The sequence below is a fragment of the Phyllostomus discolor genome, chromosome 14 (genome assembly GCF_004126475.2).
Source record: "Phyllostomus discolor isolate MPI-MPIP mPhyDis1 chromosome 14, mPhyDis1.pri.v3, whole genome shotgun sequence".
NCBI lineage: Eukaryota > Metazoa > Chordata > Mammalia > Chiroptera > Phyllostomidae > Phyllostomus > Phyllostomus discolor.
Window position 1 is genome coordinate 8,946,151 of NC_040916.2, and position 24,459 is coordinate 8,970,609.

Below are 24,459 nucleotides of genomic sequence, written 5' to 3' on the forward strand. Positions count from 1 at the left end.
TCTGGGAAAGGGAGACACAAAGGAAGAGCTGAGAGGGTCAAGGAGCATTTGCATTAGGAGATCTCCCCAGGCTAAAAGAGGGCTGCCCAGGGGACTTTACAATTCTAACTGTGGTCCCTGAAAGGACCACTAGAGAGGCAAACTAAATGGCCTAATGTTCCAATGGGCAGGTGAGAACTAAATATAGAGAAATGGGCATCTGTGGTTTGAAGGTGTGTCTGGCTTCATGTCTTGAATCAATAGCTCATAAAGGCCTTTAATTAGCATTCGCCTGTAGTACCTGTGGCCACACAGGGCCTGTGTTTGAACTTGAGCCTCTCTTAAATCCAAGACGTAGCTCGAACTCTGCTACTTGATAGGCACATAAACTTGAGCGAGCCCCTCTCTGGGCCTCAGTCTCATCATTCACAGATAAAAGTGTTGGATTTTCCTGGTTCCCAAGCCAGGCTGCCCATCAGAATTACTTACAGAACTTATAAAAGTATATCCTCCAGGGCATGCCCCACCCAGGGATATAACTGGCTTGCAGAAGGGCAGGAACTTTCAATATGCTTTCCAAGCTCCCCTGAAGACCTTCCAGCTCTAGGATGCCCTTCTCAGAGGCCAGCGGTTTAAGACAGCAGTTAAAAGCCTAAGACTTCAGAGTGAGAGAGGTGAAGCTGCAAGTTTGGTTTTGTTCTCACCAGCTGTGACTTTGGACAACCAAAGCGACTTGCCTCCACTGGGAATAGTCAACAATCTACCTCGTGGGTCCTTGTGAAGGTGAAGGGAAACAATGCGTGTACAACCCTGAGCAAAGTGCCTGGCGAGGTGAGTGCTCTGTCATGGGCATTGGCCCCCACGTGAGCATCACACGCAGGTGTCTTAGGCTATGATCAGCAGTCTTCACAATGTTGGTAACAAAAAACAAATGTCACTCTCCTGCAGACGATGGCTGGGCTGCTCCCCTCCTCCTCACTGCAGGGGGCCCAGGCCCCAGCCTCAGAGTCTGTGCTGTGTGCATTCCACTCGCGCTACATTCCTTCAGGGCTGCAAAGTCCCCAGGGATCATAACCTGGACCAGAAGGAAAAACAAGGCACTTGGAGGCCAAACTGAGCTGAGTTCTCCAAGAATGGGGATGCGTCTGACCGTTCCAAACAGAGAAGGATAGAGGGTGGGGATAAGGCTGTTTACAAACAGAGGACAGAGGAGCAAACACAAGCATGCCATTATTTATGGCTTCAAGCCGTTAGTCATAGCGGAGCCCAACACCTCATTAAGATAGGAGTCTAAGCTAGTCTGGACAGCAGGTTTGTTACTTAGCTCGGGGCAGTTGCCAAGCAAGTCTGAGGGAACAGGGAAAGAGGCCCCATGTGAGCAGGACCTCGACTTACACACATCAAAATCTGATCGATATTGTACCAGACAAGGGTGACGAGTCCTTGGCTAATCCAATTCCTTCCCCTTAAAACATCATTCAAAACTGACCCCCTTCTGATCTAGAACACTGATAAAGAGGTTTTAATAACTTGGGGGAATGTTTATGAGATACGATTAACTGGCGGGGGGGGGGATAAGAAAACAAATGTGCAAGAATCTACTTAACTCTTGAAAAAATGCTCAGAGAGAAGACAGGGAAAAAATACCCAATATGTTAGCATTTTCTATCTCTTTATATTTCTCTGTATGCTCTCATCTTCCAGAATGAGCATATTTTACTATATAGAATGATAAATTAAAATAAAATAAAATGTTTCAGGAAGAGTGATTTTTGTCCACCTACAAGTTAGTTTGTAGCCCTTCCTCTCTCTGCCCTGTCTTTGCCCTAAACCCCTCCCACTAGCCCTACAGACTGTCTAAAAATTCGCTGCAAGTTTCCAAATCATTGTAGATTTTGTAAGATATGGTTTCCTCTTCTTAAGAAGTCCAGTATTGCTTGTTGAGGCTGTTAGATGTCTTTCGTCAAGAGAGCAGTTAACACCCTTTCTCAGTAAATGCGTGCCCGAGTATGAGAGCAGGCAGAAGACGTCTAAGGAACCACCACACCTTACCGTCCAGCTTGCGTGTCTTTGGGCAAACCCAAAAGAAAGGACAGACTCAGTTTCACTTATCTATATTTGTTAGGAGAAAGAGGAATTGAGACCAACTAAACATTTTTATCCTCACCCAAACTGGCCTCTCCCATGCAACTGTCCCAGAATAACGCCGCCTAATTCTGAACGTTCTCATTGCTCACTCAGAAATGCGTACACCCATCAGCTCAAGTGTAAAATACACATTAGTGCTCATGAATGTGAGGTTCCAGCTCTATCTCAGGTGGGCATTGTCTCCAACAAGAGACATAGTTCCTTGTAACTATGCCAGCACTGACGGATCAAATACAGGAATCCCGGTTCAGTCTGAATCTCAGGTTAACCAAGAATGCCTTGTTAGTATAAGCAGACCCCAAATATTGCAGGGGGATACTTATACTAAAATAATATTCACTGTTTATTTGCTATTCTAATTTTACTGGGCTCCTTATGTTTTTACTTGCTAAATATGGCAACCTTACTTGTAACATATTATTCATCCATCCTCACTACTTCTAGACTTTTCCTAACCAAGTCATCTTCCTCTAAAACTTCTCCCACCTGCCAATAACCTCCCCAAAATATGATGTTTAGAAGTGAACACAGGAGTCCTGGCGTCTGGGTGCTTGACATCCCGGTGCATCATGGGTCCCTTTACAAAAGACCACTCCAGGTTAAGGACCGAGAACCAAACCAACGGCGCAGAGCGGGGCCTGACCCCCCACCGTCTGAAGACTACATGGGCATGAGAGGTGGTGTTGACTCCCTTGTTTAATTTCCACCCCAGAAATAAAGAGCTATATATTATTATCCTGAAAGGACAAAGGGGAACAAAGTAGTTTTCCAGCTCTTGCTAGGTAAGTATGAGGCACCACTCTAAACAAATGCACCTGCAGTGTCTCATTTAAGCATCACAGCAGCCCTTTAAGACGTCTCCTTGAAGGAGATATTTTTCCCTTTTTTTACAGTCTCAGCATGCATTACTAAGTAGTAGCCTATACAAGGTTACAGGGTGTTAGGGATTGAAAATGCCCCCCAGAACTAATTTGTTGAAACCCCAGTGTGATGATATTAGGAGGCAGGAGCTTGGACAGTAATTAGGCTTAGGTGAGGTCATGTGGGCGAAGGCCCCACGATGGAATCAGCACCCTAACAAGAAGGAACAAACACCAGAGGACACCACAAGAAAAAAGCTAGGCAGCAGCCTCTCCCCAGGAGCCCAGCACCTTGACCATGGACTTCCCAGCCTTCAGAACTGTGAGAAATAAATACTGTTGCTTAAGCCACCCAGTCTATGGTATTTAGTTGTAGCAGCCTGAGTGATAAAGACACAGAACTAGTTAGTGCTTCAGTGGAATTAGGCTAGGCTGCACTGCATTAATAAATTAACCATAAAATCTCAGCAGCTTAACACAACAGATGTTTATTTGTTGCTCACATAAAATAAGATGCGAGACAGGGGCGAGGGGAGAGGTCCTCTGTTCTACACACTCAGGGACTTTTGCCACCTTGTAAACGCACCACCAGGACACACGACCTCGTGGTTATAGCAGCATAGGAGATGAAGAGCTCTCCCCAGCGATTCCATGCCTCAGCTCTGAATCCAGTGACACAGTCACTCTGCTTACAACCTACTGGCCGGAACTACTCACAGGACTCCTAAGTGATCTTCCTGTGTGCCAAGAAGAGGAAACCGAAGTAGAACGTCATGAACACGTAGCACTAACTACCACAACTAGTATATACAGTGAAAGCAGAATCCCACAGCAGATCTGTCAGCTTCCAAAGCCCCTGCTCTTTCCAAGATAACATTTGGCCTCCGAAGATTGAAGAAAATCTTGCAAAGAGGATAATTTGTAGAATGTGACCTCAAAAAAAAGAGTGGTAGGAAAAATGACCATGGTGAATGGTTTAAACTTGCAAAACCCAAAACATCACAAGATCGCCCCCCTGGAAAACTTTAGAAACATAGTCAATGAGATCTCTGCAAGTTAGACCCAGAGGGTAAATATTTATGAGACGTGGGTGCCATTCCAGTGTGCAAGAGAAACACCACTGCGAGCCAGGGCAAATCTTCAGGGAGCCCATGCCAGTACGTTGTGGGATGACCAGCCGTCCTCATTTGCCAGGACCCTCCCTGTTTCAGCTCAGCATTCTCCTTGTTTAAGCTCTGAAAGCTCCCCGTCCCAGGACATCCTTCAGTCCCAGACAAATGCGTGGCCAGCTGGTTGTACAGTGATACCTTCTTCCCCGGGACAGCTTTTGTAAGTGTCACCCCAAATGGCTCAGAAAACTCTGCATGAAAATGCACAATGATCTGAGAAAGAAAAGTCGGGGGGGGGAGGGTTGGGTGGGTGGGCTGGAATGGGAGTAGGGGGGAGAAAACTGTACCTGAACAATGATTAAAAAAAAAAAAAAAGAAAGAAAAGTCGGCTCTAAATCCAAGAAAAATCTGGATGGAAATAGCACATGAGAAGAAAACTCTCCCACAGGAAAGAACTCATAAAGCTCCCATGTGAATGTGGGCCCCTCTGAGCAACGTAGCCCTCTTCATGGACTTCGGGGAAGAAAGTATGGCCAATTGCACTTTTGTGCTGGAGACTCAACTCCCGCTGCTGCAACCGATGACAGCGGGCTTTTCCCAGCCAAATCAGGCCACCGACCCATACTGAGCTCACAGATACATTGACACCTGTCTTTTTTCAAGTCAAATACTGTTAAAACAGGTTACCCCCAATTGAATTTGGGCTATTCCTAAGGTGGGCAGCACACACACGTGCACACACAGGCGCACACACAGAAGCTCACATGACTTTGCACTTTTAGCTATTACATTTAGTCTTGTTAGCTTTGGCCTACTGCTCCATTTGTTAAGTGGGATTCAGAATGCACTTTGACCTGTACATGCTCCATTAACTCCAGATCACAGTCCAGAGTCCACAGCCAGGCGCTCAGGGTCCTGCTGCAGAGAGCTGCGTTTCTGGCCCTCCTCACTCACACGGCCCCCTTCACGCCAGTGCTCTAACCCAGCTATGCCATTCCTTTAACCGCACCTGGGCTCGAGCGACCCGGCTCTGTCTGTGCTGCCCTCTCCACCTCTGGTGTCTGTGGCTAAATCCTGAATCTATGACCTATTTCAGATTCCTGGGTCAGTGATGGCTTCTCCGCTATTCTCTGTCAATTCTTCCCAAACTCCAGCAGCAGACCTCACCAACGCAATTCAGTGAGCAACCAGTTCCGTTCTGTCTCATAAATCCCTTCTATCTCAAACGGACATAAAAGTTATTCAACTTTTGGTTATTTTCTGATTTTCCCCAGACCTGCATTGCAAACTCCTTGAGGACAGGGACAATTCTTGCTCATTCTTTTTATCCCCTAATGAGGGGTATAACCCAGAGTTTTCACACAGACAGTGCTCAATAAACAGATATTGATTTATTCGTATGGATCCTTGGGGTAAGGAAAAACTGAAGAAAAAGTGTTTGAAGACTGTGATGCCATGACTATGACCCCATAACTTCTTTTCAAGACAGCCTAGAGAGAAAGTCATCCAGAAAATGAAACATCTTCCCCCTAAGAATTGAAACCTGAGAAAATTCATGAAGAGCCGATGCACTGGTCAGCTGACTTCCAAGGCCGTGCTTCCTAATCCCTCCACCGTGGCTGGGACTTGCGGATAGAAAGACCAGGAATCAAACTGGCAGTGCTTTCGGTATTTGGAACTGCAATACTTCTGGGGTCAAGTCGTAGATCCGGTCCTCAAGGCATCAAGACCCAGCTTTTAGAAGCTTGAAAGGTGATGAAAGGGGGAAATGCGGGTCCAGGGGAGAGGAGGGTTTCCTCTTAGGGAGCAGGAATCCCTAAACATGTTTTAAGGATTCTTTGTCACTCCCAGGGAGTCAGGGAACATGGATAGCAAAAAGTCGGTCAGTCCCTGCCTGTCGCTGTGCTTCTGAAGACACTGTGTCCCCTAAAGTAGTAGTTTTAGGCCCATTCTGACCTTTGGGTAATGAGTTCCAAACCTCATACACTAAGAATCCCTTCTCACAACTAGACAGGGTCTAGGGGTGTTTGTTTCTCTAAGTCCAATGACTGGCGATCGACCGTTGTCCTGCTATCCCTCCAGTTGTCCAGGGGGCCTGAGCTCAGGCCTGAACCCTCCCAAGCAAGTCAGTCTATATATTGACACCCCTCTGTTCCCAGCTTCTGCCTGGTCCTCATTCCCAGAGCCTGGGCTTTTCCTCATCACACCACAGCAGACCCTTCTGACTTTTGACCCAGAAACACAAAAACACCCAGAACCATTCATCCACAAAATAAATATTTGTTGGGCATGCATCCTATGCCAGGCATCCAGAGGTGAACAAGCCAGATATAATCAATGTCCAGACACAGACCTTAAATACACAATGGCCAAGTAATTTATTAATTACGTAGCCCAAATGGCCTCAACTTATCTAGCCATCCAAGAGTCACTCTTCTCTACTATACAAGGACGCATAATTCTGAAAATTCTGGGGAGATATTAACAGATAATACAAATTCATTCTAGTTGCTGCTTGTCCTCAAACACGCCCAACTTTCTTTTAACCATTTCTCTATGCTGCCCCCAATCTCTCCAGCCTATTTTGGCCCAAAATGAACACACACTATTTCTCCAAAGAGCGAAACACAAAGCTGTTGAATGTAAGAAATGTTACTGAAGATTCGAAGATGACACAGGGAAATTACAACTTAAAACTGAATATCAGTGCCCCCAGCATCTAACATCATAGCATGTTCCTGTGACATCTTCCTCCTTAGCTCAACGCTTTCACCAGGTTGCTGACAGCGAGCGATGCTCAGCACTGGTTATATAGGGAATTCTCTGGAGTCTTGTTTTGTTTTGTTTTTTTCTTTAATATCTGATGCCTAGGCCTCATCCCAAGAGATTGAAGTGGTGGCGTTTTAGGAATTGGTAATGTTTTAAGTTCCTCAGGTGATTCCCACGTGCAACCAGGATGAAGACCACGGACATGGGGCCTTGTAATAACCAGTCAGAGAGACAGAGCAGTACATGGTGAAGAATGTGGACCCTGGAATCAGATTGCCTAGTTTTGAATCCCATTTCGACCGCTGACTAGCTGTGTGACCTGAGGCACATTACATAAGCTTTCTATTCCTCAGTTTCTCCACGTGAAAGCCAGAAATAATATACAGTTCACCCACCATGTAGGGCTGTTCATAGGACTAATAAATTAATGCACATGAAGGTCTTAGAAAGCATTACGGATGCAATGGCTCTTAGCTTGGACCGTTCTGTGTGAGCAACAAGGGCAGCCTGGCCCAGGCTGGAGGCAGTGGAAATGGGGAGGAGTGCATGCAGTCAAATTATGTATTTGGAAGTAGAACAAACAGGACTTGCTGAAAAATTGGCTGGGATAGGTGAAGAAAAAGAAATAAAAGATTATGTTTGGGACTTTTGGAATTGAATATAAAGTGATGCCATTTACCAAGATGGGAAAGGCTAAGAGAGAAACAAGAATTGTCTTGAAAAAAAATCAAGAACTTTGTTTTGCACATATTGTGTTAAAGATACCCATTAGCTATCCAAGAAGAGCTGCCTGTTACACAGCTTAACAGGCAGAGAGAAACACATTCCAGAGAGAAAGAGATTTCAGAGCCACTATTGTACAGATTGTGCTATCCAATATGGTAGCCACCAGCCACACTTACAGGGTCATTTCATTTAAATTTAGAATAATTATGCCATGGCTGGTGTGGCTTAGTGGACCGAGTGCTGGCCTGCAAACCAGGGGATCGCTGGTTTAATTCCCAGTCAGGGCACATGCCTAGGTTATGGGCCAGGTCAGGCCCCCAGTGGGGGTGTGTGCAAGAAGCAACCACACATTGATATTTCTTGCCATCTCTTTCTCCTTCCCTCCCCCTCTCTCTAAAAATAAATAAATAAAATATAAAAATAAATAAATACATTTAGATTAATTAAAATTAAATAAAGTTATAAATTCAGTTTATCCGTCACTTTAACCACATTTCAAGTGTTTGGTAGCCATATGTAGCTAGTGGCTACCATATTGGACAGCGCAAATATAAAACATTTTCATCATTGCTGAAATTGCTATAGCAAAGTACTGAGTCTCAAAGCATGGAACTGTAGGAAACCACCTAGGAAGTGGTTCACAATTCTGGCTACCCATTAGAATCATCCTAGGAATTCAGAGTTGATTCATGTTAGGGAGCTCCAAGGCAACGGTCATTTATAAAAAGCTCCCAGGATGACTCTAAAGTGGAGTCAGGGCTGAGAGCCACCAACCCAGGGAAATAACGTGGGTGGATGACAGGGATCATGGTGAGACCCTGGGGTGCCCCAACATTAACTCAATGTGCAGTCTCAACTTTGACTGCACATTGGAATCACCTCTAGAGTTTTAAACATTATTGACATCTGCATCCTGCTTTAAGGAATTTCTGATTTAACTGCTCTTAAAGCGCTACCTGGTTTTCAGAAATTACAAAGCTCCCTGTGCCCTGGCTGGTTTCACTCAGGGGATTGAGTGCCGGCCTACAAACCAAAAGGTTGCCAGTTTGATTCCCAGTCAGGGCACATGACTGGGTTGCAGGCCAGGTCCTCAGTTGGGAACGTGCAAGAGGCAATCAGACGAGGTATCTTTCACACATTGATGTTTCTCTCCCTCTCTTTCTCCCTCCTTTTCTCTTCCTCTAAAAACAAATAAATTAAGTCTTTAAAAAAAGAAAAGAAAAGAAAAAGTTCCCCAGTGATTCTGATGTGCATTCAGTGGTTGAAAACCACTGATTGAAACAGGGTAAGATGTGCCCTGACTTGTATGACTCAGTTGGTTGGGCATCATCCCACAAAGTGAAATGTCACCAGCTTGATTCTCAGTCAGGGCACATGCTTGGATTGTGGATTTGGTCCCTGGTCAGGGCACATACCAGAGGCAACCGATCAATGTTTCTCTCTCATATCAGTGTTTCACTCTCATATCAATGTTTCTCTCCCTCCCTTCTTCTCTCTTTAAAAATAAATAAAATCTTTTTTTAAAAGTGTTTCCAGAATGCTAAAATTCAGTTCATTCAATAAACAGCCTACTAGATTTTGGAAGGGGATGAGAACAGAAACCATATGGCAGTGGGTAAAAGGGTAAATGGTTGAAGAAATTGGTATAATGATTGTAGACAACTAATAATATTAAGAGAAGCAAAGAATCTCACAAGAGATGGATAGTGATTTGGGGTCATGGACTAGATTTTTTAAGACATTAGAGTATGTTTATATACTGGTGGAATGCTATAATAAGGAAGAAGAAAATAATTATTCATGAAAGGGGAGCAATCTGGCAGGAAGCTCACTCCCTACCGGAAATCCAAACCCTCCCTCCTCCTTACTAAAGATCCCCAGTGTTTTTCAAGTGTTCAGGGCAATTGTCCTTTCCCCAGCTCAGAGATCAGCCTAAACCAGTGGTTCTCAAACTTTAGCATGCACCAGAATTACCTCAAGGACTTTTTACATCCAAGAAGCTAGTCCTGCACACAGGATTCTGGTTCAGTAGGTCTGGGGCAGAGCTCAAGAATCTGCATTTCTCACAAGTTCTCAGATATTGCTGCTGCTGTTCCCAGGGACAACCTTTGAGACCCCTGGTCTAAGATCATGGTGGTAATCCTTCCCTTCATAAGTAGTACTAGGGATGGGGATTCAGTCCAGTTCTGGCCAATGAAAGGAAGTCTCTTGGGAGAATCTAGGCAAGGTTTCCTTCTCCATGAAAGAGAAAGAACAGCCTCTCTCCTTTTGCTGGATGTCATCATACAGAATGCAATGGCTGGACCTGTGACAACTACCTAGGAACCATAATGTGAACTAGACTATAACAAATCTCCATGCTGAAGATACAAGGTGAGAATGACAGAAAGTACTGGGGACTTGATAATGTTACACTACTGACTTAATTGACCCTGAAATACCTGTTTGGTGAAATCACATATTTTTCTTATGTTTAACCATTTTCAATTAGATGTTCTTACTTGTAGCCTAAAGCAACACGAGTTATTCATGGACTCCCAAGACCTTAAGTAGATGAGTAGGATCAGACGGAGGGGCAGCTCTATACACAAAGAACCAGGATGCTTCCCCCCTGGTAATGTGACAGAAGGTAGAGCAGACAGATTTGGTGGCTGAAAATCAAGCAGCTCCTGTCTACTTCACCAGGCCATGGGTGTCAGGGAAGAGGAGAATAGAGCCTATTTTTGAAAAAGTCTTTTTCAAGAGTAATAAAGATAATTGACCTGGGAAACATAATAAGTTATAACTAACTGCCCATTTGAGGTTTGTGATTTTAAATTTACAGAAAATAAGCAGTCAGTGTGGCTGGGTAATTTATCCCAACAGTGATAAACTGCATGGGTGTAGATTGATACAGACAGCTGACTCCAACCACGTTTAAGTCTTTCTGAGTAAATACGAAAGAAACAGAAGAGGTCAAGGAAGTGCTTATGACAATGGGCCATAGATTCTAAGCCAGCTTCTCCCCATCCTGGTTATTCTTCCTGGTCTTTGTCAAATTTTGAATGAGTTTTATCCTGTCACCCCAGCAGAAGCTCCTAGTATGCAGCTCATATTAGTTTTGGGTTGTTACAAACTTGATAGCTTAAAACAAAATCCATTTACCAACTCACACTCTGTAGTCAGATGCCTGGGACAGTGATAAGGTTAATAATAGCAAGTTTCTGATAAGCTGTATCCTCACCTGGATCTTGGGGTCTTCTTTCAAGTGATGTAGTTGCAGAATAATTTAGTGCCTTATTGCTACAGAAAGCAAATAAAATGGAGAGATACTTAAGAGACAGAATGACAAGTCTTGGTGATCCTTTACATATGAGTGGTGACAGAAAGAGAGAGGAGTAAAGGATGGCTCCCAGGCTGAGGATCCAAGCTACTAGGTAGACAATAAGCCTAAACTAAGAAAGATGGTGGTGAAAGTTTAAGGGGTAGAAATACTGAATTTGGCTTTAGACATGGTGAGTTTGATACCTGAATAACATCCAAGTGGAAAAGTAGCACAGACAGGGGAGACGGGTCTACAGCTCAGCTTTGTACATCATCTGATAGAGGCAGAAACGGAGGCCTTGGGAGTAAACTAAATCACCCAAAGAATAAGAAAAGAGGCCACAGGACTGACTCCTGAGAAATGCGACATTTAGAGGTTATATAAAAAGCAAATGTGAGACAAAGAACCCAGGAGCGTCCAGAGTAAGGGAGGAGGGAAACTAGAGGCTATGATATCATGGAAGCCAAGGAGAATGTGTTTCTAGGAAAGAGGAGTGGTCAACAGGTCCCAGGGATGGCATATGCAGTTGGTCGTTTATATAATTGTTCAACACCTGGCTCCCGCCTATCGCTGCCTCACTTCCTGCCGTTTCCTCACTTCCTGCCGTTTCCCGGAACCCATCCTCTGTGCTCTAACACCAATCTTGCCTCATTTCTCCTGGGCCTTGCAATGCTTTCTCAGGCCTCCCCTTGTCACAGGCAGTCTTTTCTCAGTCCAGGCCTCCCCAACTCTGAACCCTGACTCCACCCCAGAGTTACCTGGTGAACACCTTCCATCCTTTAACACCCTCAGCTGCTCAGTCATGATCTACTCTTAGGCCTCCTTTGACTACCTCCTTCCCAAATTGAATGAGTGCACTTCTCATGCTATTTGCCTACCTGGTATATATCTTTATTATTGTGTTTATCTTAGCATAATGTGATAACTTATTTAATGTCTGCATCCTGTAGTTGAATGTGAGCTACTTCAGGCAAGGACAATTTGGTGTTCTGCTTTGTATAACTATACTTAACCTAGTATCGAACACACAGCCAGCTTTAATAAATGTTTTTGGACCTTATTGCTGCCTATATGCTACGTAGGGAATGTGAGTGTCCTGGGCTGGAATAAAGGACCATGAGAACTGCTGACATGGAGAAGGAAATAAAGACAGCTGAATAACAACACAATAATAACTGAATCAATAACATGTATTGATTGCTTCATTTGTGCCAGAGCACTTATAAGCCCCTTATAGTGCTCTAGCTCATTCAGACCTCAGCACACCCCACTGAATAGGTGCTATCATCACTCTCCCTTCGCAGATAGGGAAATGGAGGCCAGAGAAGTTAAGCCACTTTTCCAAGGTCAAACCCTGGTAAGAGGAGCCAAGACTGAAATGCACCCAAGTCTGTTTGATTCCAGATCCCTGTACTCTCAAGTCCAGCCAGTATTTGAGCTTGGGGGAGGTCCCCTGTACTGAAAGCAATCTGTAAAGCACAGTGCTGTGATTCAGAAGTGGTACGTGGGCAGCAGGGTGCTCGTGGCTACCCAAGGCTCCCAGCAAACCCTGCATGCACTGGCAGCAGTGGCTCTGCTGGGCCAGAAGCCATGAGGGACAAAAGCAAAATGTCTATAAAGGGTCCGTTCTTCAGAGTTGATCTGAAGAGGCCTTGGTGTCCCAGGAGCATGTTGGTCGGGCGCCCAAAAGTGAGCCAAGCACTGCGACATCACACACTAAGCTGGGAGTGCAAGTGAAAGGTGAGGACGCCAGAGTGGAGCGAACTAAGCCAACTTGCCAGGTCTTAGGCAATTATAACCCCAAGGACAAGCCACTGTGCCCAAAATAACCTCCCGAGAGAATTTTAACTGACCATTTTGCAGTCTCTATCCCAGTGCTCACTTTCAGGCCAGTGTCACTAGCATTGATCAGGCCCCTATTTTATGTTCCACAGAGACAGGGCAGGCCCACGGGAAACAAGGGAGAGCTGTATGACACGGTCCACAGTGCAGCACCACCCTGGGCAGTACAAGCCACAAAGGCAGCTGAAATTCATAGGAAAGACTGGTCAGGGTGTGCTGGCACAGGTGGGGGGTGGCTCCCTGGAACACAGGAACTGAAGGACGGAAGACAGAACAGGAAGAGAACAGCACTTCAGGTAGGAAGAAGAGTATGAGCAAAGGTGAGGCAGCAACAATGCGAACGAATTACTTCTTTGCCTGTGAGAAACCCACTGGTGGAGCAAAGGGTTCTTGTCGGAGAAGAATGGGAGATAAAGTTAGGTGCGCAGGGAAGATCAGATCATAGAGGTGCTGGATTCCATGAATATGAGTCAAGCAAATCCAACGTGCAGAATCTAGGAATTCATCATGTGGGTGAGAAATCAGCCCAGGCTTTATTTTAAACAGGCAGTTAAAAATATAAATGTAATTTAGGAAGATTTTTTTCATAGCAGTGTTTGAGATGGATTAGAAAGGAAGACTAACAGCAAAATACTGCCCTCCCCCTGCCAAAAAAACCCTTAATGATTCTTTGAACATCCACTAAAAGTCTTACTGCAGGCAAATTTCATAAACATAGTCCTTCCCCAACCAGCCTTCACGGTCCAGTGGGGGTGACATTCATTCATTCCGTGGTTCCCTATTAAGTACCTACTCTGTACCAAGGAATAGCCTGGGTCCTGTGGACACAGAGAAGAACTAAACAAAGTCCAGGCCCCCATGAGGCTCTTTCTCCAAGGGACGTGGAAGACCACACAAAAAGCAAACCAATAAATACATCAACACAAACTCAGGTACTAAGTCCTATTGAGGAAAATAAAGCAGGGCGTTGGGCAGAGCAGAGTGGGATGAACTGGTCAGGGAAGGCCTCTCCCAGAAAACACCACCATAGTTCAAGCCCAGAGAACAGGTAAAACGGAGATGCCACTACCACAAATAAGGATACTGAGAAGGTGACTTCGTGTTAAGAGTGCAGAGAATGTGGGGCATCTTGTTTTAAGTGCGTCAAGCTTTATGAAAAAAAGTAGGGCAATCACACAGAAATGTCTAGACCCTCAAATGCTAATCTATAAGACCAGAGGAAGATAAAGGTTAGTGTGTAGATTTAATAATCACCTATTGATAGTTGAGTAATAAGAAACCTTCTCTCAGAAACAAATTTGCACGAAATGAAAATAACTCAAGGACTGAAAAATACTGGCATTTGGTCGTGTCTCCTATGATGATCCCCTCCCTACTTTGTGGAATCCCAGGTGGGTGATGACTTCAGTGGGCAGCAAGCAGCAGGTTAACAAAATACAACTGCTAACAACTGAGGTTCACACACAGCCAACCATCCAAAAGACCTCTGTCCCCCGCTCCTTCAATCTCCAAGGCACATTAGTAGGGACAGCTCTACCCACATCTGTACTTCTCCCTTGGACCACATGTCACCCCTTTTTTATTGTTTCCTCTGCAGATGGTTCTGGGCACTTTAATGTTTGGAAGAAAGGGATTTGGAAAGCAAAATAAAATTTAAATTGGCATTCCTTGTCTTCCTAGAAATGGCAAGGATTAATATTGGGGTAGGCCCTAGGGCAGGGTGACTGACTGTTCCAGCCTGCCCAGAATGGTCCCAGTTTCAACACAGTAAGTCATGCCTCTGAAGGAAGTCCCTCAGTCCTGGGCAGAGAGGGACGGGTGGTCACCAAGGCTGGTCGGACCGTCATAGCTATAACCTGTGTCTGACCTGTGTGATGCAACACAAGACTTTACATTGCTAAAGTGACATCAGTGCTTTAAAGCATGGGCTTAGTTTCCCAAGCCCTGTGTAATCCCCTACCCTTGAGCCTGGGCTCTCCTTCCCGCCCCCCCCACCCCCCCGGACTCCCCCACCACCCCCACCCCCACCCCAGGCAGAGGAGCTGTGTCAGAAATTCCTAAGTAGAAAGCCATCCTGAATTCCTCAGCCTCTTATTTCCTTCATCTCCCACTCAGCCTGAGCTACTACCTAAGCCAGGAACAGCAATTTTACAGGCAACCCCAATGCATGCCCCTTGCGGCCCTCTCTGCTCAGCATTAGCAAGCAAGCTGGTAGGGCTGGGGGTCAAAGTCAGAGTCTCAAAGAGGGAAAGACAGGAACTCATCTGACGTGGTGATGTGCTCTACCACTGCAAATCACAAGAAAGGGGAACCCCGGTGAAATGAGAATCTGCCGACCTTAAAAGATTGCTTACAGAAACACAGGAAAGTCTTTGACATCTTAATTTCAGAGTTTTGTGTTCAAAGCTGAGCTGACTCACCTTCAAAACAGAAACCAGGTAAAAGCCCCGATATAAATGTTCTTCCAAAAGCCACAATGAATGCTTGCAACACTCACAGATCTTGGCGAAGCTCACAGATCATTTCTGCCAGTTATTAGAGACTTCTCCAAAATTATAAGGAAGATTCAAAGAAAATGGCATGACTGATATTAATCTCTGCTTGGTCCCTTGTTATGGAATTTTCCTGCCTGACAAAGCTAAAAGAATAATAAGCAGAGGACACCATCCTCCAGGAATAATCCATATCTGGCCCCTGGCTGCCTTGACTGCTTGTGTGCAGACAAAAATGTAGAGTGTTAGATGAGCTATTTAGGTAACCTCGCCTGGTCTCCACAAGCCAGTAGTACTTCCTGAACTACGAATAGCCAAGGCAAAGAATAGTTGTTATGGTTGTCTTTTTTAACTGAATTGTCTGGGAAATTGCCTCAGAGCCCCAAATAAAGATTATTTTTAAAAATTTTCAGATACTCAAATTTTTGATCCCTGAAACAGCTCTTCCCCATACCCCACCCCTCAGCCCCCATCCCACCCTATCCGGCTCTGCTTAAATGATTGGGACAGGCTGCTCCAGGATTGCATCACTGACCTTTGCAATTTTCTGGCCAGTCTGATTTCCCCCTTCCCCAGCCCGCTCCCTTTCCTAGTTTAAAGCCCTTTGGCCTACCCATTTCTCTTTTTCCCTGACTTGTTAACTCTGGCACATGAAGAAACAAAGCTAAATCAGAACACACCCCCTACACATAGACACACACACACACACACACACACACATACAGGGCAATGATGTCTAATCCTAGTCAAGGGCCTACTATCTTCACACTTCCAAGAGTGCTTTCTGTTCCTTAACTTCTCACCCAAACTCTCTGCTCTCAGCCTTCTGTCCCTATACTGTTTCTTTTTTTTTTTTGAAGATTTTATTTATTTATTTTTAGAGAGGGAAGGGAGGGAGACAGAGAGAGAGAGAGAGAGAGAGAGAGAAACATCAATGTGCGGTTGCTGGGGGTCATGGCCTGCAACCCAGGAATGTACCCTGGCTGGGAATCGAACCCGGGACACTTTGGTTCCCAGCCCGCGCTCAACCCACTGAGCTACGCCAGCCAGGGCTCTATACTGTTTCTATGATAAGCTGGCCTGGCACAGTTGTACCCCCAGATTCAGGGAAGTGGCAAATAATTTTTGAAAACAGCATGAAATATTTAGAGTTCAGACCAGCAGACTAACTCTTGCCAACAGCCCCTCTTCCATCTTCGCCTCCCCTCGGCCCCCAACGTCACATCTAAAGGGGGAAAGGGGCAATTTGGATTTAATGGCAGTTCCCTGATAGACAGAAGTACACAGAAATGCCTGCAGGCACAGAGACTGAGGTCACATGCACACACACCCACACCTGGGCATAACCCAGCACCTGAATGAATGGTTATCAGTGGCCTTAACAATGCAAGCACCTGTGAATAAAACCAGTCAGGCCGGAAAGAAACCGTAGAAGCACACACAGCCCTTATGCAGAACCTGGAGACAAGTTCTGTTCTTTACCCCGACACCTCCCCCTTGCCTTCCTCCTCTAAGACCTTCACACCTGCGGGCAGACGACAACACTTCTGAATAAAAACCAGTGATTCTCCCATTAGGTATAACCCTAGATGTCCACCTTAGGGGCCCTTCTCAGGCTGCCCAGGACGAGATAAGCAGGGCACCGACCCACACTGCTAAGAGAACGTCGTGTCACAGAAGTACCCAGGTGCCTCCTTGGGCTCAGGTCTCACCCTTGCGTGCCCCCGAACGGGACTTCCCCGTCCAGATCTGCCCTCCCGGGACCCTGCTCACGCATCTTCGGCGTGCACAGCTCGTGGGCGCCCCAATCCCCAACCCGCCCCACCGCCCCACCGCGTCTCTGCCCCGCTCCTCCCCCTCTTCCCCCTTCCTCCCTCCCTCCTCCCCACCCCGCTTCCCTCTGGCTCGCGCAGCGCTGGCCCCAGCCCAGGAGCCCAGGAGGCGGGTTTTGGAGAAAAGATATAAGCGGTCGAGGGACGCTGACAAGGTGTCAGCTGCGGAATCTCCAACTGGCAGAGCCGCAGCTGCCCAAGAGGAGCCGGCCGGACCGACAGACGCGCTCCCTGCCCCTAGCTCACCAAGCCTCCCCGGACGGTCACCAGGCAGTTCAGGTGAGCCCGGGGGGCACAGCGCAGAGGGGCCCGGGGTCCCCTTCCTGGGGGTCGAGGGAGGCCGGCCCAGGCAGCTGGTGCCATTCTTCAGTGTTAACGGTTTCCTTTCTGCTCCGCTCCTCCTGCAGGTCCCGCCCGCCCCTAGGAGCCCAGAGCCGGGATGGAAACGGTGCAGGAGCTGATTCCCCTGGTCCGAGAGATGATGGCCCAGAAGCCCAGCCGGAAGCTGGTGAAGCTGTACGTGGTGGGCGGCGTGCTGGCCCTGTTCGGCGTGGTGCTGAGCCTGATGGAGACGGTGTGCAGCCCCTTTACGGCCGCCAGCCGCCTGCGCGAGGAGGAGGCTGCCAGGGCCACGTTGCAGGCCGCCCGGGAGCGCCAGGCCCTGCAAGCACAAGCCCTGCAGGAGAAGGACAAACAACGGGGCGCCATCCTCTTCAGCCGGGCCCTAGCCAACCGGCAGCACGCCTCCTAGAAACTGTGGGAGGCCAGTAGAGGTGAGAGGAGGAGGGAGAGAGACAGAGAGAGAGCACGCGCGCAAGAAAGGAAAAGACAGAGCTGGAGACTGAGAATGATTCAAGTAGAAGAGAGCCGGAGTCCTGGGCTGTTTGGACGGACTTTGGAGAAGCCAGACTCCCGGAAGGTGAGCTAGCTCACAGATCCACCAGAAGGAGTCTGGGATGAGTTTTGCTGCTGTGCAGCGCCGCAGAAGGATGACCTGTCCACAACTGCGTATCTTTGAGCCCAGTGCATCTCCCATTTGCACTAGAGCAGAAGGAGGAGAAGTGCTTTTTATATTATTGGTATTGTTATTATTATTGTTTTTACAATGACCATCATTTTTAAATAAAAGATATTTTATACAATCTCTCAGTCTCTGATTCCTGAGGGGCATGGCCCCCTGGGCTGGACGTGTTGGTGAGAGGAGTCTGGCCTGAGTGAGCACTGCGGAGAGACAGCAGCTTCCTGCAGGCCAGGAAACACTTGCTTCACTGCTAGGGGCTCTGATATTCATGTTCCACGCTTATACGTGTGTTGAGGATTTGTTTTTGTTCCGTGTTAAGGATGGGAAGAGAAAAACCTCCCAACGTCCCACCAGACTTAGCATTTTAGGCGAGAAGCTAAATCAACTTCTGAGCTAGAGTACATGGATAGGAGATTTTTTAAAAATTTGTCATTTCACACCTGTGCACCAGAGGCTCCTATGGCTGATACTGCCTTCTTCCCAACTGTATTTTAGCAAGAGAAGGAGGGCAAGAGGAGGGAGAACACCAGCCAGCTGGTCGGCAGGGAGTGAAGGCAGGCTTCCAAGAACCCCTGATTGAATGTCTAGTTCTACCCAGCCTTCCTCCTCATGAACTCAGATCACAGTAAGAGAAGGTCTTGGTTAGGAGGAAAAAAGACTGGTTGGCACAGACCTCAGCCCTCTCTCTCCCGGGACAAAGTTTGCTTGTGGTAATACCTAATTCAGTGTCTCCATAGAACTCGGCAAAGGAAATTTGAACAATTGCTCTTAAAGAGGTAGCTAGGGGCATGGGCCTGATGGCCACTCTCCTTGCAATTTTAACATGTCTCCTGCCTAACCAAATACAGACACTTCACTCTTGTCATCAATAGCTATGCGTTTTTGCCAAACTCACCAATGGCTTCTGTCATTGGCTCTGATCAGATGCTCTCTCTACCACCTCCCCCTCCCACACGCCCCTCCATTTTATTTCTGCCAGCTCAAATCCTACCCAGGCTTCCTGGCTCCGATAAAATGTCATCTCTCCCTGTGATGCAAGTTATGACTCCAAACAAAAGAACAATCAGAATGGGGTGGTATTAATCAAAGGAAAACAGGTGTATGTATAAAGGAAGAGAAGAATATGACACCACTGTTCTCCCTGTTTCCAAATTGGGAAGCTCACCCCTATATTAAGACATAGCCTCACCTTAAACGTCCAAAAACTTGTTGGGAATTCACCCAATCTTATTCTTCCAGTTGGTTTTCCCAAATGCCTCCCCTGTTACGTTAATGATTTCTCCTCCCATTTAGCCACCACCCTGTCCAGCTCTCAACAGCTCCAGCACCCCCTAGGACATTCACCCCAAACCAACCCACTGCCAGCCTGTCTCCCTTCCATACCTTCCATACCTGCCATCCTGCCACTCCTCCGCTCAAGGAACATCACAGACGAAACTCCCATGCCCCCGTGTGTCCGTGATCTGCTTCTACCCCAGCCTTTCAATGGCTTCTCAGACTGCCCAGCACACACCCTGGTACCTTCTTTTTTGGTGTTTTGTATCTTTGTTCACATTACTCTTCGCACCTGAACGTCCTCCAGCCTACAACCTCCACATCTTCTGAAGCCAACATCAAATTCTCCAAGACTGGTATGATCTCAAGTATTCTGCCCATTGCCAAACCATATATTAAATCATGTACTCTAATTTTTTGTTTAGAAAATAATGCCTATTTTTGGGGTTGTCTATGTATAAGAAAATATATATTTTACATATTTGCCTGAATATATAAGTAATGCCTATATATTTTTAGTTTAAAAGCTATGCCTTATGTAGCCCTGGCTGGCGTAGCTCAGTGGACTGAACGCGGGCTGTGAACCAAAGTGTCACAGGTTCAATTCCCAGTCAGGATACATGCCGGGGTTGCAGGCCATGACCCCCAGCAACCGCACATTGATGTTTCTCTCTCTCTCTCTTTCTCCTTCCCTTCCCTCTCTAAAAATAAATAAATAAAATCTAAAAAAAAAGCTATGCCTTATGTTTATATATGTTCAAAATACCCAACCCAATTAAGTCCACACTATTGAAATTTTCTCTGTCCTAACTGATCTTCTCATTTCTCTGAATTCTTATAGATCATACTGTCTAGGTTTCATACTGGATCACTCAGAAGTGAAGTTTTTTCTTTGGCTGTTTTATGGATTTCATCATATTTCTCACAGTATAATCTTCTCGAGGTCAAGGACTATAGCTTCCTATTTAGTGTTTATAGAAATTATCAAGTCCTAGGGAAATAGTAGGTTCTTAATAAATATTTGATTGCTCAACTAATTGATTATGAAGGTAGAGCAATGATTCTCAATGGGAGAGGGAGCAATTTTGTCACACCAGGACACATGTGACATTGTCTGGAGACATTTCTGGTTGTCTGGTAGGGAAGGAGGGGCACTACAGGTAACATCTAGTGTGTAGAGGCCAGGGATGCTGTGAAACATCTTAGAACGCACAGGATAGCCACCCACAGCAAAGAATCCTCCAGTCCAAAATGTCTATAGGACTGAAGTGGAGAAACTCTGGGTTAAAGGAAAGTAAGGAAAAAGGATCAGCTTAGTAGTTTCAGAACCAAGGTTTCGAGGTAGTCTCACAAGACAATGCCTGGGTGTGAACCAACATGATAAGACCCCTTTCCAATGCAGTAACAAAATTGGTCCTTGGCCCTACCTTAGTTGACAATTTCATCAGCAATCTAGAAGTCACAGAAGGTACACACCAATTCTGCTGATGATGTAGAGCTGAATAGTAGAGTCAGAATTCAAAACAACTCAACAGATTGGAACCATGCACTGAAGCTAACTCACTGGAATGAAAGAGGGAAAAAGAGCACAGACTTATGGTCCAAAAAAAGCAGATGCATGGCCACAAATTATGAAAGCTTATTCTAGCAGCAGATCATGTGAAAAAGACATGCATATTTCTACCAATTACAAGTTCAATATAAGCCAACAAGGACTAGTGACAGGGCTGTTAAAACAAAGTAACACCTTACTGGTGAAACTAGAACATCCAGAAAGAGGGAAGAGAAGGTGGTTTTGTTTTACTTGGCCATCTAGCAAGGGAGAAACAAAAGAAGTTAAGTCCTACTGCCTGGATTGCTTGGGTTTGCATTCCAACTCCTTATTTATGAGCTTTAAAGCCCTCAACAAGTAAGTTACTTACAAACTGTCTGCCTCAAGTTACTTATATTTTCTTCCCATCTATAAAATAATGTTTCAGATTAAATGAGTTAGGTGCTTAGAGAGTACCTGGCATATACAGTGGACCCTTGAACAATGTTAAGAACATTGACTTCCATTGCAGTCAAAAATCGAAGGATAACTTTTGGCTCCCCCCAAAATTAACTACCTTCAGTATTCATGGAGAATTGGTTTGAGCCTCCTGCATCTGGTGAATACCAAAACCTGTGGAAGTTCAAGTGCCGCATCTAAAATAACATAAATCAATGCATACAGTAGCCCTCCAAATCCATGGATTCCCAATCATGGATTGAAAACAGTACAAGTATTTTTTTAAATATGTTATTTATTTATTTTTAGAGAGAGGGGAATGGAGGGGGAAAGAGAGGGAGACAAACATTGATGTGTGAGAGAAACATCAATTGGTTGCCTCTCACATGCCCCCAACCAGGGGCCAGCCCCACAACCCAGGGATGTGCCCTGACCAGGAATTGAACTTGTGTCCTTTCAGTTTACAGGCCAGTGCTCAATTCACTGAGCCACACCAGCCAGGGCAAAACAGTTCAAGTGTTTATTGAAAAACTTCTCGTAAACACGGATCCATGCAGTTCTAACCTGTGTTGTTCAAGGGCCACCTGTAGTGAACTTTCAGCTGATGACTATTGTCGTCGTCATCATTGTTGTTGTTGTTGCTATAATTTAAGAAAAAACTGCTTCGATTAGAGTCACTTGGGCAAATAGAAGTCAAGAAACCCTGTCACATACAGAAGTAAATGGATCACTAGAGAAGAGAAGATACAGTAGTGTCACATAGCAATTGCCTACAAATAGTTGAAAGCTGCCATATTGATCCAATACAGAATAATAAAATAGACTTATTTTATGTGGCTTGAAAGTACAGAAGTAGGACTGGCAAGTAGGAGTACAAGGAAGCATATCTTAGGTCAAGAAATCAGAGTGTTTCAAAACATAATGAGGTGTCTCCTGATGTTAAGTGCCCCATTACCTAAAGCACCCAAGCAGAGTTTAGCAATCACCTGCCAGAGGCAGAATAAACTGAAGGGGAAATTTCTGAACTTGGAGGGATGTTAGTCTTATGACCTTTGAGGTCCCATGCAATTATAAGAGGCTAGGATTCTGTTTTCATACCACCAAATAAGGGTTGCTTCTCTAGAATGCACCACCCCGTCTTCTGTCTGTTTCCAGTACATTCTCATTGTTCTTTTTCCAAGCATATCCACAAATATTTTCCTCCTTGCTGGATGACTATTGAAAGTAATGAATTTAATCCCCAAAATGAACTACCTCCTGATTAAATTTATCTAACTAATACTCTTGCCTCTTAGAAAATACCTAAACCTAGTGGTTGAGCCTAATCGTTCTCAAACTTGGTCATAATGAAACACTTATTAGTCACTTTGCTCTGTACAAAACATGGAACTCCGATCTTTGAATATAAGTACATATATTATTTTGTGTTATATCGATACCAGTTTGCACTATGTTCTAGTGAAAACAAATACTAGGAATCAACTGTAAGAATATTAAAAAGTTAACACAGGCTTGGGAAAAGTTTGATTGCTCTATCATCATGGTACCCAGAACTAGTTTTAAACCTATCAGCTCAATCAATGACGACTCACCTCAGTCAAAACACCTTTACAAGCCAACCAATCAGTGATAGCCCAAAAGGTCAGCCAACCTGAAACTGACTCATGCATAAATATATTTCAGAGTGCCAACCAATCAACAAATAAATATGCTTCCATAGATGACGTCAGTTTACGTGTGTGAGAAAGGGCACCAATCCCTGAACTCCATGCTTCTCAAAATCAACAAGTCTACCCACTGGGTTCCTCAGGCCCAAACTGTATTTGCCCTTCAATCTGCCGCCAGATAAGTCAGGCCCAACACTAATCTAAACTCAGCTAGCTTCATTGAGTTCTCACCTCAATCTTTACATAAAGTAATTAGAAATTTTAGTTTACAGATTTCATTCTGATAAATAATTATACCTAGGCTTTTGTATAAGGTCATCAGACATTTTGCTTGGAAGATATATCTTTGACTAATTAGACACGAGTTTGTATGTTTTCATTAGATCTTTTGTTTAGGAAGTGTACCATTTAACAACTACTTTTGTATTAAACTGTTTATTCTCCTGGTGTTCACTTTGCTTTTGATTCTGTTTGTCTATATTATAAACTCTTATTTTACGTGTTTTTGTTCTGTTCTGGAATGCTTTGTTTCTGAACAATGAATAAGGGAGCATTTCATATGAGATGGCCCAATAAGCTCCCAACCTAATCCAAGATGGTTCTAAGGGATGACAGTGGGAGGCCCATGAGACTGGTGACCAATTCAGGAAAGGGCAATTGGTCAGACTTGCCCTTAGGTCCCCACAAAACATTCATGAGGACACTGTCTGGTCAATGTGTGACAGGTTACTTTTAGTCTGTATTCCAGGGCCAAAGATTGTCAGTATATTAACTACATGGCCCTTTCCTAATTTTTGCTTAGAAAGGGAACCCAAGATAACATTTGCAGGTGTATACTCTTATTAAGCAGCCTCTTTTGTCTCTCTTGGGTTCTTATAAATCTTACTTTTAAAAAAATTGATTATAGAGACAGAGAGAGGAAGGGGGAGAGAAAGAAAGAAACATCAATTTGTTGTTCCACTTTATTTATGCAGTCATTGAGTGATTCTTGTATGTGCCTTGGCCTGAGATTGAGCCCAACGTTGGTGTCTTGGGACAATGCTCTAACCACCTTAGCTACCCAGCCAGGGCCTCTCTTGGGTTCTTCTGTGTTAAAAACCACAACTTCCTCTTGGAAGAACTCTTGCTTTCCATATAAAGTTGCACTATTATCCTAACTCTTGCACTTACTTTAATAAAGAACAAAAACTTTTAATTTAGAATAACAACATCATGGAGAAATTTTAGCATGTCAAGATCAATACATTAATCCATTTACAAGGAACCCCAGAAAAAGTTAATATATTTAAGAGGAAACCCAGAAATCTAAAGAGTCAGTACTTAATATCTTTAACTCGTATGCTGAGATTTAAATAACAAAATTCTAATTCCAGCATGGTCTTTCTCAAAGACTCTGAAACCAATGATCCTGCCCCAAAGGATCCATTAGCACCCAACAATTCCAG

At 45.0% G+C, this 24,459-nt stretch overlaps 2 protein-coding genes across 4 annotated transcripts in view; one reads left to right on the forward strand and one right to left on the reverse strand.

Moving 5' to 3' along the window:
* LAMB3 (laminin subunit beta 3) overlaps window positions 1–17,018 on the reverse strand; it is a 58,075-nt gene extending 41,057 nt beyond the window's left edge. Inside the window, exons 1-2 of one of the 3 annotated variants that reach the window (XM_036015752.1) lie at window positions 16,942–17,018; window positions 10,746–10,873 (exon numbers count right to left, since the gene is read on the reverse strand). The gene's annotated coding sequence lies outside the window, so the exon portion shown is untranslated. Of the gene's footprint in view, window positions 1–10,743; window positions 10,965–16,941 lie in introns of those variants that run through there. The other 2 variants (XM_036015753.1, XM_036015751.1) reach the window with 2 other exon arrangements.
* A 152-nt stretch (window positions 17,019–17,170) lies between these two features.
* On the forward strand, window positions 17,171–18,205 carry G0S2 (G0/G1 switch 2). The gene is made up of 2 exons (XM_028530845.2): window positions 17,171–17,340; window positions 17,469–18,205. The coding sequence occupies exon 2, from the start codon at window positions 17,501–17,503 to the stop codon at window positions 17,810–17,812; it is 312 nt and encodes a 103-aa protein (XP_028386646.1). The 5' UTR covers window positions 17,171–17,340; window positions 17,469–17,500; the 3' UTR covers window positions 17,813–18,205.
* Window positions 18,206–24,459: the final 6,254 nt, after the last annotated feature.

Bases quoted from the DNA above. Each gene is read 5' to 3' on its own strand.
- G0S2 (XM_028530845.2), top strand. From the start codon at position 17,501: ATGGAAACGGTGCAGGAGCTGATTCCCCTGGTCCGAGAGATGATGGCC.